At 47.8% G+C, this 12,664-nt stretch overlaps 1 protein-coding gene across 10 annotated transcripts in view; it reads left to right on the top strand.

Annotated features, from left to right (window-relative positions):
- The window catches only part of LOC147131938 (POU domain, class 2, transcription factor 2-like), a 65,510-nt gene that overhangs the window by 38,581 nt on the left and 14,265 nt on the right, over positions 1-12,664 (top strand). For 8 of the 10 annotated variants that reach the window (XR_015082229.1, XM_086015298.1, XM_086015295.1 and 5 more), the window contains 13 exons: positions 8,097-8,159; positions 8,249-8,277; positions 8,484-8,537; positions 8,846-8,986; positions 9,375-9,671; positions 9,782-9,902; positions 10,019-10,110; positions 10,345-10,389; positions 11,110-11,373; positions 11,545-11,686; positions 12,011-12,159; positions 12,248-12,445; positions 12,519-12,567. Coding sequence is in view for 9 of the 10 variants with exons in the window: in XM_086015298.1 (XP_085871424.1) it covers positions 8,097-8,159; positions 8,249-8,277; positions 8,484-8,537; positions 8,846-8,986; positions 9,375-9,671; positions 9,782-9,902; positions 10,019-10,110; positions 10,345-10,389; positions 11,110-11,373; positions 11,545-11,686; positions 12,011-12,159; positions 12,248-12,445; positions 12,519-12,567 (1,644 nt within the window). In the remaining variant the exon portion in view is untranslated. The remainder of the gene's footprint in view (positions 1-8,096; positions 8,160-8,248; positions 8,278-8,483; positions 8,538-8,845; positions 8,987-9,374; positions 9,672-9,781; positions 9,903-10,018; positions 10,111-10,344; positions 10,390-11,109; positions 11,374-11,544; positions 11,687-12,010; positions 12,160-12,247; positions 12,446-12,518; positions 12,568-12,664) is intronic. The other 2 variants (XM_086015301.1, XM_086015302.1) reach the window with 1 other exon arrangement.

The following is a 12,664-nucleotide window of genomic DNA, read 5'->3' as shown; positions in this document are numbered from 1 at the left end:
GCTTAATTAATTGCTCAAATCATTTCTGAGCAATTTTGTGTAACAAGAAAAACAACAAATTCAACAGACAAGACGAGTCTGGTTGCCCGATCCAACCTTTGCGCATTACCGTGACCTGGATGACTCAGACGTTATGGGGTGGAAAAAAAACTTTTTAGCAAGCACTTGAGTGTTTATTTTTTTCAATATCTTATACTTTATGAATATTGTGACAGTAATTTTAAAAATGACCTTGCGAATCATGCTATTAGGCTAACAAAATAAACAATTGTAAACAAGGTGGGGGGGGAAATCGATTTAGCAAAATCTGTTACTACATATTAGGATTTACACAATCAGGATTTTGGAGCCCGACACCCCCCCCCAAAAACTCCAACATATTTAAAGATATTGGGAACAAAAATCTGACTGTCTATGCTGAGAATTCTTGGATTATTCCCGCTGGCAGCACAGAATGGCCCTGCAGTGAACAAGATTGTGTTTGCTGTAATGTCTTATTTTGCATATCCAATCAATGACGTCATTGATCGACAAATGATGCCACTACAACCGATTTGGCCTCAAATACAAAATATCTGCCGATCCGATCCGGCCGATCAAATCAAAGTCATTTTTATTGCTCGGGAGTTTTGAGAAAATGAGTATGATTTTAACCACAGATGCAGTTTATAATGATAACCCGTTAACACATTTCTTGGTAGCTCATGAGTCTGGGTCAAAATCTTGACCCCAAATGTCCCGGGTCAAAACGTCAACCCGATGCATTGGCTTGGTCCCTTTTGGCCCGACAGTTTTAAGGGCAGCATGTCAACGCTCATAGCGATCGACTCTACGACCAAACTTCGCAGAGTTTTGGCAGACGATGCGGCTTTCCTTGGCCCTGCCCGGCTCTCTCCCGCCGCTGCCGCCGCCGCCGCCGCCGCCGCCTTCTCTTTCCATCTCTATTGATCCGGCTGTAGTTTTCCGTCTTGGCTGTGCTGGCTGGCTGCCTTTAATCAATAGAGATAATTGTCTGCTTTCTCTTCATGCCAAACACGCTGTTTTTCTCAATGAGCGCTGCTGGTCTTTCCCCGCCCCTCCCCCCCCCCCCCCCCCCCCCCCCCACTTCACCAGGCGGGAATCCCTCTGTTAATGACAGGAGATAACCTGCTTTCCTTACCGATTTTTTTTTTTTTTTTTTTTTTTTCCCCCGCCCGCTCCCACCTCACCGCGGGTTCCCTCACTTATCGATTAGCGTGAGATATCGCCCCGCCTGCCCCCCGACATGCCATGTAAACAGCGCCGTGAGTCCAGACGTCGCAGGACAAATATTGTATTACCGTTGGCGAATGCGTGACACGGCCGTGAAATCGCGTGAGGAAATCCTAATCCGACGCTAGCTTTTAGCGTCTTGTTTTTTGTTTTTCAGGGTACCACGCCGCCCTCAAATTTGTTTTTCGACTGAACAATCTTATTACAAAGGGTTTTTTGGTGTAGCTCTCGTCTCGGTCATAAATAATTGTCGCTACAACTTTATCATTAGCTGAAGTATGGTGCCTGAGTGCAACCTCAGGTCAGTGTCATTTTGGCTTTTTATTTTATATATATATATATATATGTGTGTGTGTTTTGTGTGTGCTAGTATAATGAACTAGTGCAAATCGTGTGTGTGTGTGTGTGTTTAGAAGTTTGCCGGTGCAGAGAGAATGGACCCTTATCTAATTTGTACTGGTCACTAGTGTGAAATGGCGCTAGGTCACTCAGCCGATGTGTGTGTGCGCTTGTGTGAATCCCTCGTACGTACGTACGCACGCACGCACACGCACACACACTTGGGAGTCGGTCGACTAAAGGCGGTGATTACGTCCTCGCCGATAAAGAGACATTGTGCAGTGCAGAATGTAACAGTGAGAAGCATGTTGCGTTGTCTCCTGCTGGTGACATACACACGCTCCTGCGCGCGCGCACACACACACGCACACACACACAGCATCAAGAGACAGACTTGCATTAAATTGCTTGTTATTGTCATCCGCCCCCAACCGATGTCATCCATACAATCTCACACATCTATTCTTCCTGTGAGCTTGCAATTACCTACGCACACGCAAACACACATTTAAAGTGTGCACAAATGTGTGTGTTGCGAGAGTATTTTCGAACGTTTTGGTTGTATTTCCTGGCCTAGGAAGTAAGCGCAGCTTTTCAAGTATGCGCAACACACGGGTGGGCAAAGTACGGCCCGCCGAGCATTTATTTACATACAAAAGTCATGGCAATAAATGATATGTGGTTCTTTCATTTTGCTGAATTTGGAGATGTCACTGTATTTATTCCGTTTTTTTTCCATTCATATCATTAGTTTGATTGATTGATGTAGGCAACAAATGAGAATAGTAAACTATTTTTCATTATATTTTTGTTTATTACATTCTAGTGTGTATTATACGTATGTTTATTTTCAAAATTGCTCATTTTATTTGCAAGTGTTAACTTTTTTGACACGGTTTTAATTCCGATAAATAGCAACAATGGAATTGATAAATCATTTGATAAAAGGTGGGATTCGTTATTCCATTCAAATGAAGTAGTTTACGTACATATTTATACTTGTTTTGTTTCTTGTATTAATAATTGGCTCACAATGCAATAAAAATGCCTTTGCTATCTCATCATTAAAAAAAAAAAAATCCATACGAAAACGAAAAAATGCAGTTTTTGTGTTTAAACTTTGAATGTAGGCTACCCTCTGAACTGCACTACCGTGCGTGCGTGCGTGTGTGTGTGTGTGTGTGTGTGTGTGTGTGTGTTGCTCACCTTCCCGCTCTGCTTCCTCTCATCCCTCCATCCCGAGGCCACACTTGGGACCCCGGCACCCTTAAATCCTCCAGTCTCATATCCCCCAATTTTGGAACGTGCCCGTCGGCGCGCCTGATCCCTCCCTTGTCACGCTCGCTCCCGCCGGATTAGGGTCAGCGGTACAGGTGTGTGTGCGTGCGTGCGTGCGCGCGTGCGCGCGTGGAGCTGTTTAATGCCCATCCATCCATTTATGATCCCGCTTGCCCTCCTTCGGATGGCAGGTGAGCTGATTCCTGTCCCAGTCGACTTTGGAACACTTTTATTCTACAAAAAGCATTTCCATTTTCAAACGATTGCGTCCGAACTCCTACCGGTCCTTTCATCTTTAATGCTCGCTATGTTAACATTAACTACCGGGAGACTGTAATTTCCCACTTGAGGCTATTTAATGATCATGAAGATGGACACACGGCCGTGGAGCCCTCCGATCGCACGGGTGCAAGAGAAGGTTGAATGTGTCCCAAAATATTCCCTCGTCATTTGCTCTTAGCCACGCCCACAGGGCATGACCTCACCTAACCAATGTTTAGCAGATTTTTGGTTTTAACAGGTCTCAGTGTGCAAATAAGCACGGGGGTGATTACAGTGATCCTTAAAGAGTTATGTGCAAAAGAGGCCCAAATCTACAACATTCCCAGTGAATCATAATGTCCCGCCACTGCTCGGCTATGGTTAGAATATCGGTGCAGGCTGCCATTTAACTGCAGGAATCACACGCACAAAAAAAAAATCTGAAGCCGTCCCACCAGTCCAGTCCACCGTGGACTCTTTTCCAACTGCCGAATGTAAACAGTGATTGCAGACGAGCGAAATCAAAGCGTGCGCTTGGCGGCTGAGACGGAGGGGCCTGCAAAAGGGCCCGGCACGCGCGCGGGTCCGACTCCCCCTTTGGCGGGGCCCCGATCGATACCGACTCAGAGCAATAAAGCTTCCCCCTGTCATCTCCGCGGAATACAAAGCAGAGCCGGGAAGGAGGGTGTGTGGAGATTTGAGGGGGGGGGGGGTGTTTGGTTGGGGGGTGTTCTGTTCCACTAGCCACACCAATTTCCTAACCCCCCCCACACACACACACACACCCCACTTTTCACCCCCTCCTCCCTTTCCCCCCCCCTTTTCCAAGTAGCCCCCACCTCCACCTTGCTTTACCTCCCGACCGTCCTTCCTTCCTCCCGCCGCTATTTTATAATTAATGCTGTTTGAATAAATACGCTCAATAATTCATCGGCGTGATTTAAGCAGGGGATGAAGGTTCGGAGCAAGGATCGCATCCCCGCGATGACAGCGAGGCGTTTAAACACAACGAGGGAAGGGGGTCCGGGGGGGGGCGTTGAAGAGGTATTAACCGGGCGGGAGATGGACGCGGAGGTGAGGCCAGATGAAAAGGGTCAGACGAGAGCCGCCGTTAATTGGCGGGCAATTTAGGGCGTCGGCAATCGGCGGACGTGCACGGCCGACAAGTTGACACCTTCAGAAACGTAAACATTGGAAGGCCAAGTGCCTAATTCCCGTTACATGACTATTTCTCTTTTTTTTGGGGGGGGGGGTGCATTTCTAGTGACACATATGCCATATGATCGTGTTTACGTTCGGAACACATAACTACACAGACACCAACAGTGACAATAGTACAATAGTTACTCTTCACTCTTTTGATTTAAATCAAGGTAACCTCCACATCGTTAATTGATGTCGAAAATTAGCGACCAAATCGCTAAGTTGTCACTTTGCAGCCATGATGTTTGTGTCAGCAACGCACGGCAGCAAATCATCCATTAAAAAAAAAAAAAAAAGAATGGCCCCAGGACTGATTTTAATTTGATGTTTTATTGACTGTGACCTGTAAGTTTGGAAACAAGCTACGTTAGCTTGCTAGCCGCAGTTCTCAAATCGGCTTCACGCATTTTGTCGCACGCGTCAAAAATTGAAAGACAAAAACAACTCGCGTTTTTCGGTGTTGGATTAAAAAGCAAAATTTGCTAAATGTGTGCATCATTCGTCCGAAAGCCGCCCAGCCTTCTTGCCGCCCGTCTCCATTTGGGCCGTTTCGCCGCCATCTTGTCGGTCAGCCGCCATTAGCTTCAGAGGAAGGCGGCAAGTTTTAACATGGCGGTGGCTTTTCTCCTTTTCCTTTTTATTCCTGCCGCCCTCCTCCGGGAAGACCGGTAATAATGGCGACGGAAAGGCGCTGCCATTATTGTCTTGTCGGGAGTCCGAGCGATCGATCGGCGCAGAAATATGTGGTGCGAGAAACCGCCGCCGCATCGGATATAATAAACACTCCTGGGACAGTTTGTGTGTGCGCGTGTTTGTGCGTGCGTGCGTGTGCCCGCGCATGTGGATAGTCTCGTGTCCTGAACCTTGAAAACTGTCCATCCTGTGGACACTTTTACAGGAAGTCTTAAAAACTGGTGCGCACGTATTTGTGTGTGTGTGTGTGTTTTTTTTTTTCTTTGTTTTGTAATGCGGGTTTGTGTGTATGTTTGTATGCGTATTTGTGCTTGTGGGGTTTTGTGTGTTTCCGTGTTTTTCCATTTGTAGTTGTGCGTGTCTTTTAATGGTTGTGTGTGTTTTTGTTGTTTTGCGTGTGTATGTTTGCTTTACTAATGTTTGTGTGGGTTGTTTTTTTTGTGGGCGTGCCTATTTGTATGCGTGTTTTGTTGGCGTGAGTGTGCACCTCCACGTGTTAGCATTCTGCGGCTAGCCGACATGCTTATCCTTAATGATCAACACACGCGCGCGCGCGCAGGTGCACGCGCGCACGTACACAATGATCTTTCCGGCTGTTGCCTGGCAACCGCTGGTTTTTGTGTGCGTGCGTGTGAGTGTGTCCAGCCCTGGCCTGACCGGGATGAAGTAGCGAGAAAGGAGTCGGAAGTACGCCTCAGAGCTTCTGAGAAGAAGTTTTAGAATATTTGAATCAGGAGGATGGCTCAAAAATGTTGACCGCGTGAAACTTAAGAGATGGGTGTAGCAATTTCATTTTGCTATTCAGTCCAAGAATCATGATGAGCTAACATTTTTCATATCCTGTATTTCCATTCTTTTTTTTTTTTTTTTTAGTGACAAGTGTTTTCAAAAACAAAGTTCAGACGTGCAAGAAGTGAATCTTTGCGGTTTCCAGTGATAATGAGACAAAATAGCTGTTATGGGATATAGTGGGGAATCACAATCTATGTAACTGAAAAAGAAAAACTACTTCTCAAGGAAAACAGTCTTTTTGCTCATTGAATTAAAATAAGTGTCGTCAAAACGACACAAGTTGCCGATTTTTATCAGGCTGTCAGACATTTTGGTGCACAGTCCGAAAAAATATGCTGATTTTCTTTTTTTTTTCTTCTTTTTTTCCCCCCGCATATTTAAGCAGTGAAAACAAAGTTTTCAACATTTCAGGAAGGTGTGAATCAGGGCTGTTGTGCCAACAAATATACGACAAAAAAAAAGTGATTATACGGCATTGATATCAAAACTTTCTGACGCAGCCTGGTAAAAAAAAACAAAAAACAGCAACTTTTGAATCAAATATCAAATAATTGAAATGAGTGAAAAGTGTGTCGTTTAGTTTGCTTGTGCGCGTGCGTTTCAGTGAATGTGACAGGGGACAGGTGGAGAAGGCAGGCGGCGAGCAGCTTGAGTCCGCGCGTGTGTGCGCAAGCGGGACACGGCCGCTACCATGTGCCTGAACTCTGACCTCCACACGCCAAACGGCGCTGCCCCCCTGCAACCACACGCACACACACACACAAACACGCAAACGAACCCACGCGCCGTCTGTCACGGGCCCCTGACAGGCGTAACTGAGGCGGGGCGGGTGGGCAACAAAAGAGGAGGGGTGACGTCGAGAGGCCAGTTTAGGACCCCTCCAGCCATCCCATTACACTCACGCACGCACGCACGCGCACGCGCACACACCGGCAGGGAGGGCTCCCAGCAAACAGATTCAGCCCTTATGTTTCCAGTCTCACTAAAAAGGCCAATTTAGGAATTTTGAGGATCTTTTCTTTCATTTTGTGCGCCTGCTTGCGTGTTTGAGAGCTGTTTCTAATATTTTGCTTCGTGGTACAATGAAAGCGTCTGGTCCGGCTTTGCTATTGGATGTGAATGGTATGCTGTACCCAATGATGTGACCTGTGTTTGTAGCGTTCTCCTTTTGTGCTGGAAGGTGCTGCCACCATTTGGCACACTTGCGCAACCGCAGCACCCATCCACACACACACACTTAACATGCTTCTGTAATTTCCCAAACTTGATTCAATTGTATGTCATATCTCTATATTTTTCATGAGAAGATCTTAGGCCACACCATCGAGGATCACGTTAAGAGAAAGAATGTGATTTTTACAAAAATGTCTTTTTTTTTTTTTTTTAAGGTTTTCATCGTCTCCTGGTAACTGCAATCCAAGACAGACTTAAAAGCGAGATCGTTTGAGGCAAAATGGCGCCAGGCGCCGCTGAGTAATGTGCCGCGCTGGAGTAAGCACTTCCTTCATCGCCGTCCTTGTCCCGGCAATTACCGCCTCATTCCCAAGGGTCGGCGCAAACGGACGTCAGCCAACATGCCGCGTAGCGTTTGTTTGTTTTTTTATTTGAAGCGTGAGTCGATAGGAATCCCCATGTCAACGTAACCTAATTGTGTCCTGTCGGGCTTCAAATAAAAAGATCAAAATGTAGTGCTTCCTCCCAGTGACTTCATGATCGGCTCTTCTCAATGTGAAAATTATTCCGCTCATGTTGGCTGTTTTTTTTTTTGTCGTTGTATTTTTTAATGCAAAGGAAATTCAGTGGTCGCATTTGGGGAAAAATTGTTTCCCGGAAAACTGCAACTAAATTCTGCTCCTGGTCTATGAATCACTGAAGGGTTTATGTCCTGAACAAATTGAAAGAAATGCTAATTAAATAGAAACCCAGTTGGGCTCTGAGGTCAGCAGCAATTAGTGGAGCCCAGAGTTCAAGGCAAACATGGTGAATCAGCATTTAGCTGTTATGCTGCACACAAGGCAGCGTTGACTATGCTTTTGTTTTGTCAACTACCTCCTTGCCGCTCTCAGCCATGTTGTTAGTGTAAGCAGTGCACAACAGTGAGGACATGCTTCAAACAATGGAAGACGCAAAAAATAAATAAATGTCAAACTTGAATGAATCGCTAAAATGAATAGTCCAGCCCAGCCATAGCATCCACATGCGCTCATTTCTAATTCTTATTTTTCCCCTCTTCTTCCTCACTTTCATGTTTTTTTTAATTATATTTGCATTCCTGGCAGATATCAGGATGTCCAAAGCAGAGGAGGAGAAGGCCAGGCCGGACTATCCCGGCGACGGCTCAGGTAGCAAAAAAATGATCCCGCTTGCTGTGGTGTTTTTTTCCTCTCTGGTTTCCTACCTCCTGTCATTGTACAACCTTCTTGTGTTTCAGACTCAGACAGAAACAGTCCAGACGAGCAGGTTAGTCTTAAAATGCTTCGAATACTTTTTATGTAATATGACCATGAACTTGCTTTTTACAGATGCAAAATTCAATGCCATTATTATGTAGTTGTTTTTTTTTCTCAATAGTGCTTAGGAAAGTAATTGAAAAAAATGTGTAGTTATTGCTATCATTGTATTGATTTATTACTTTGGATGCATTTTTCTTTTTTTTCTTCCACAAGTTTCAGCCATTGGAAAGCAGCCCGTTCAACCTCTCGCCCACACCAGCCAGCAAGGTGTGTGTGTGCGTGTTTGTAGTTTCTATTGCGAAACTCAATTATATTTTCGTTCATTCATCGGATTGAATAATTGCTTTCTTGTTTTGTCCCAACTAATAAAATAAAATGGTCAGATAAGCAATTTTGTTTGCTGTTTTTATTTAATCAAATAATTGCTGAATTCATTATAATTATGAATAATGCAATTTAAAAATGTGAATTGTTTAGCATACTTTACATACACACGTCAACAGTTTTTTTTTTTTTAACTCATCCACAAATGCCCATTTTAAAAAACTTTAAAAAGTGGGTTTTTGGATCACCAGGTGAAAGCGGAAGAGAGTTGTGAGATGACCCGCAGCGCCGTGCCGCCATCTTCTCAGCAGCAGCAGCAGCAGGCACAAGCGCAGGCGCAGGCGCAGCACCACCACACGCAGCTGATGCTGGCTGGCAGTCAACTCGCGGGGGTGAGGAACCGTATGCGTAGGAGCAAAACCACACGCGAGCGGAGATTTGATTGATTCATTTCGGTTCATTTGTCAAGACAAAAAAAAAGTCATGTGCTTTTTTCTATATACAAAGTACAAAAGTCGATTAAAAACGGAAATCAGATTTTTGGGGGAGAAAAAAAAAAGGTTGGCTATAAACAAAATGGGAAAAGCCAAACAATATAGAAGAATTAATTTTTGTGGGAGGAAAAAAAAGCTTATTAGTTTTTTATAGATAAATGAAAGGGTGAAAGTCAATTCTAATTGGAAATCGGATTTTTGGTTTTGTAAAAACAAATTTTCAGGTGATCTTTCCCAGCCGTACATCCCATGATTTGGTTGTCTTTCCTGTCTTTAATCCTGGCAGCTGGCTGCACTCCTGCCGGCTCAGCAGCAGCTGCTCCTGCAGCAGGCCCAAGCTCAGCTGCTGGCCGCCGCCGTCCAGCAGTCCAACGCCGCGCATGCCGCTCACGCCGCCGCCCAGCAGCAGCAGCACCACCAACAACAACAACAACAACAACAACAACAACAACAGCAGCAGCAGCAACAGAGCCAAACATCTCAGCAGCAGCAACAGCAGCAAGCCGGCAAACCGGAAGTGACTGTTCAAGCTCCTCCTCCTCCTCAGCTGGCCCTCTCTCAGCCAATCCAGCTCACGGCGCAGGTACCCGCAGCCAATCGCAGCGTCCCAACACAAATACGGAAGAGGGTCCCGCCCGCTTGTTTGTGAAATTCAGGCGGTGAAGGTGTGCCCAACGCTTTGCGGTCTTGCAGGACATCCAGCAGCTGCTCCAGCTCCAGCAGCTGGTTCTCATGCCAGGCCACCCGCTCCAGTCCCCGGCCCAGTTCCTCTTGTCGCAGCCGCCCCCGCAGACTCAGCAACAGCAGCAACAAGGTAACGGCTGCAAGAAGAACCGTTCAAGATATTTAGGGTGACCGAAGTCAGTTTACCAATAAGCCAAGCGTTGCACTTTCACGGAATGTTTTTGCTCTCGTTCTTTCCCATCACAGCTTTGCTCTCCGCACCAAATCTTATCCAGCTACCTCAGCAAAGCTCGGCGGGGCTGTTGGCGACGACGCCCCGTCTGGGCCTCCAAGCGCAGGTGAGCATCATAATAAATTTTGTTTTTCCTCGTTTGGTGACTTGGGTGAATTCCCTGGTTCGACAAAGTAGGAGACATGGAGTGTCAAAATCAAAATGGCCGACCTTCTGCTTGCTCACTATCCAACTTGGGTCCTTGAGACTTTTCGGCGTGTTCTGTTACGATGGACAGGAACACCCAAGTCCGTGTGGATCGGTGAAATTGAAAGCTGATTTTTTTTTTCTAACTTTTCAGTGGGTGCTCAGGAGTGATTCCATCTGTTTTGGGAAAGTCACAGGGGTGTGTAGACTTTTTATATCCACTGTAAATGAATTGAATAATAAAAAAATAAAAAAAAATGCATGGGCAGTCATAGGATTGTAAGTATAAAGTTGTTTTTGTTTTTTAATCCGTTTTAATGTTCGGCTGCTTGTTCTTGCCAAACGGTGGATCTGTATTCATCTTTATGCCGGCACAGTTTCTCGGAATTTCAACGCGTTTGGCCGTGAATCCCCGTCGGCTCATCATCCGGGCGCCCGGCATGCACGGCAGCAAACGCGTCCATCTTGGGGGAGTTGTTTAAGGCGCGTTCAGCGTCGCCCAGCATCAGGTTGCGTCGGCAATTCAGCCGTCAGGATGGCCAAATTGAGCTGGCGTCATGCACAACGTCGACCGGCGCCACGCTCATTTATATTCTCCGCCTGCGTGCATAGGCGGCGCGCAGCGCCACTCGAATTTGGCAGATTGTAAACATGCGGCGCGTCTCTGCCGACGTATGCCGGCGCATTCAGACGCCACTTTAAGCTTGACGTTTGATGCGCCGCCACACTCTTTGTATTCAGATACATTCACAAAACCAAGCCGACGCAGATGGAAAGCCGTTTCCCGCAATTATTCACTATCCTTGCCCGCGCATCCGTCAACTAGCGCAGTTGCGCCTCACTAGTAATGTGCTTGCCCTACTAGTGAGGTCCAAGAGCGCGTTAGGGACCTCACCCCCACTTGTGTTACTTCCGGCAGAGGGAGAAGAGCAGCGACGCTGGCGGAAGCGTCAGTGCCCCGGTAGCGTCCACGGGCGTCAGCGGCGCGGGCGCGGCGGTGGCAGCGGCGGTGGGCTCCTCGGCCGGCGCCATCGCGGCCGGCGCCATAGCGGCCTCCCTGAACTCGGCCTTGACCGCCGGGAGCCACGCCGGCCACCTGGGGGAGGAGCCCAGCGACCTGGAGGAGCTGGAACAGTTTGCCCGCACGTTCAAGCAGCGCCGTATCAAGCTGGGATTCACACAGGTACCGCATTAAGCCCGCTGTGGGTTTATGTGATGTGAAAACACTGCGTGTGTTTGTGAGCATGTGTTTTTGTTCGCTTATATGTTTGTGTGCATATGTGCGGGTGTGTTGTGTTTTGTTTGCGAGTGGTCGCGTGAGACCGATGTTGTGACACCGTGCGTGTTCCCCCAGGGCGACGTGGGCGTCGCCATGGGCAAACTGTACGGCAACGACTTCAGCCAGACCACCATCTCGCGCTTCGAGGCCCTCAACCTGAGCTTCAAGAACATGTGCAAGCTCAAGCCTCTGCTGGAGAAGTGGCTCGGGGACGCAGGTGACCAAGCGCGGGATAAAATTGAGCCCTGGAATCTTTTGTCAATTCTGTCCCAGGAGCCCAGTTCTACTGAGAAACATATTTGGTCAGCATGTCTTTCATGAGTAGACCCACCAAAAAAAAAAGTCTCAAGAAGCCATTCCTGAAAAGACACATGAATTGTATTGCATTGTATTTGTGTTTGTTTGACGCCTGGAACATTACCAGGAGTCAAACTTGATCACTGACATATTTGCGGGGCTAAATCGTGCGGCAAAGTTCGACGACCTGCCGTGAAAGTCGCCCGTTGGTGGGAGGTAACCGCGCGCGATTTTGACTTTGCAGAGACCATGGCAGTGGACAGCATGCTGCCCAGCCCCTCTTCCATCTCCTCCCCCCTGCTGGGCTTGGAGGGTCTGGCCGGCCGACGCCGGAAGAAGCGCACCAGCATCGAGACCAACGTGCGCGTCGCGCTGGAGCGCAACTTCAGCGCGGTGAGAGCGCGGCCGTCGTCCGCATCGCGTCGAGCGCCGGCGTCCCGCTCGGGCCCGTGAGCTCACGCCGCGCGCCGTGCGCTCTCAGAACCAGAAGCCTACCTCGGAGGAGATCCTGCTGATGGCCGAGCAGCTCAACATGGAGAAGGAGGTGATCCGCGTGTGGTTCTGCAACCGGCGGCAGAAGGAGAAGCGCATCAACCCCACCAGCAGCAGCACGCCGCCGCTGCCCGGCCAGACCTCGCCCGCCGTCACGCACAAAGCACCCTGCTACAGCCCGCACATGGTACGGCGTACGCCTTTCGCCGCCATCGCTTCCCTTTTTTCCCTTTCAACCGCTCTCCCCTCTATGTCGGCAGATATCCAGCCCGGGTGTGTCTCAGGGCAGCAGCAGCCTCAGCACAACAGGTGAGCAGCACAGGCGGGGGAGTAAGTTAAGTTCACTAATCAAAATGGATGGGGGAGAAAAAAAAAAAGCAAAGAGTGGAGAGTCTCTGTCGCCGAA

The sequence above is a fragment of the Filicampus tigris genome, chromosome 18, assembly GCF_054856515.1.
Source record: "Filicampus tigris isolate MCC_2025a chromosome 18, RoL_Ftig_1.0, whole genome shotgun sequence".
NCBI lineage: Eukaryota > Metazoa > Chordata > Actinopteri > Syngnathiformes > Syngnathidae > Filicampus > Filicampus tigris.
Note: the sequence above shows the minus strand (reverse complement) of the source record. Positions and strands in the feature narration are given on the sequence as shown.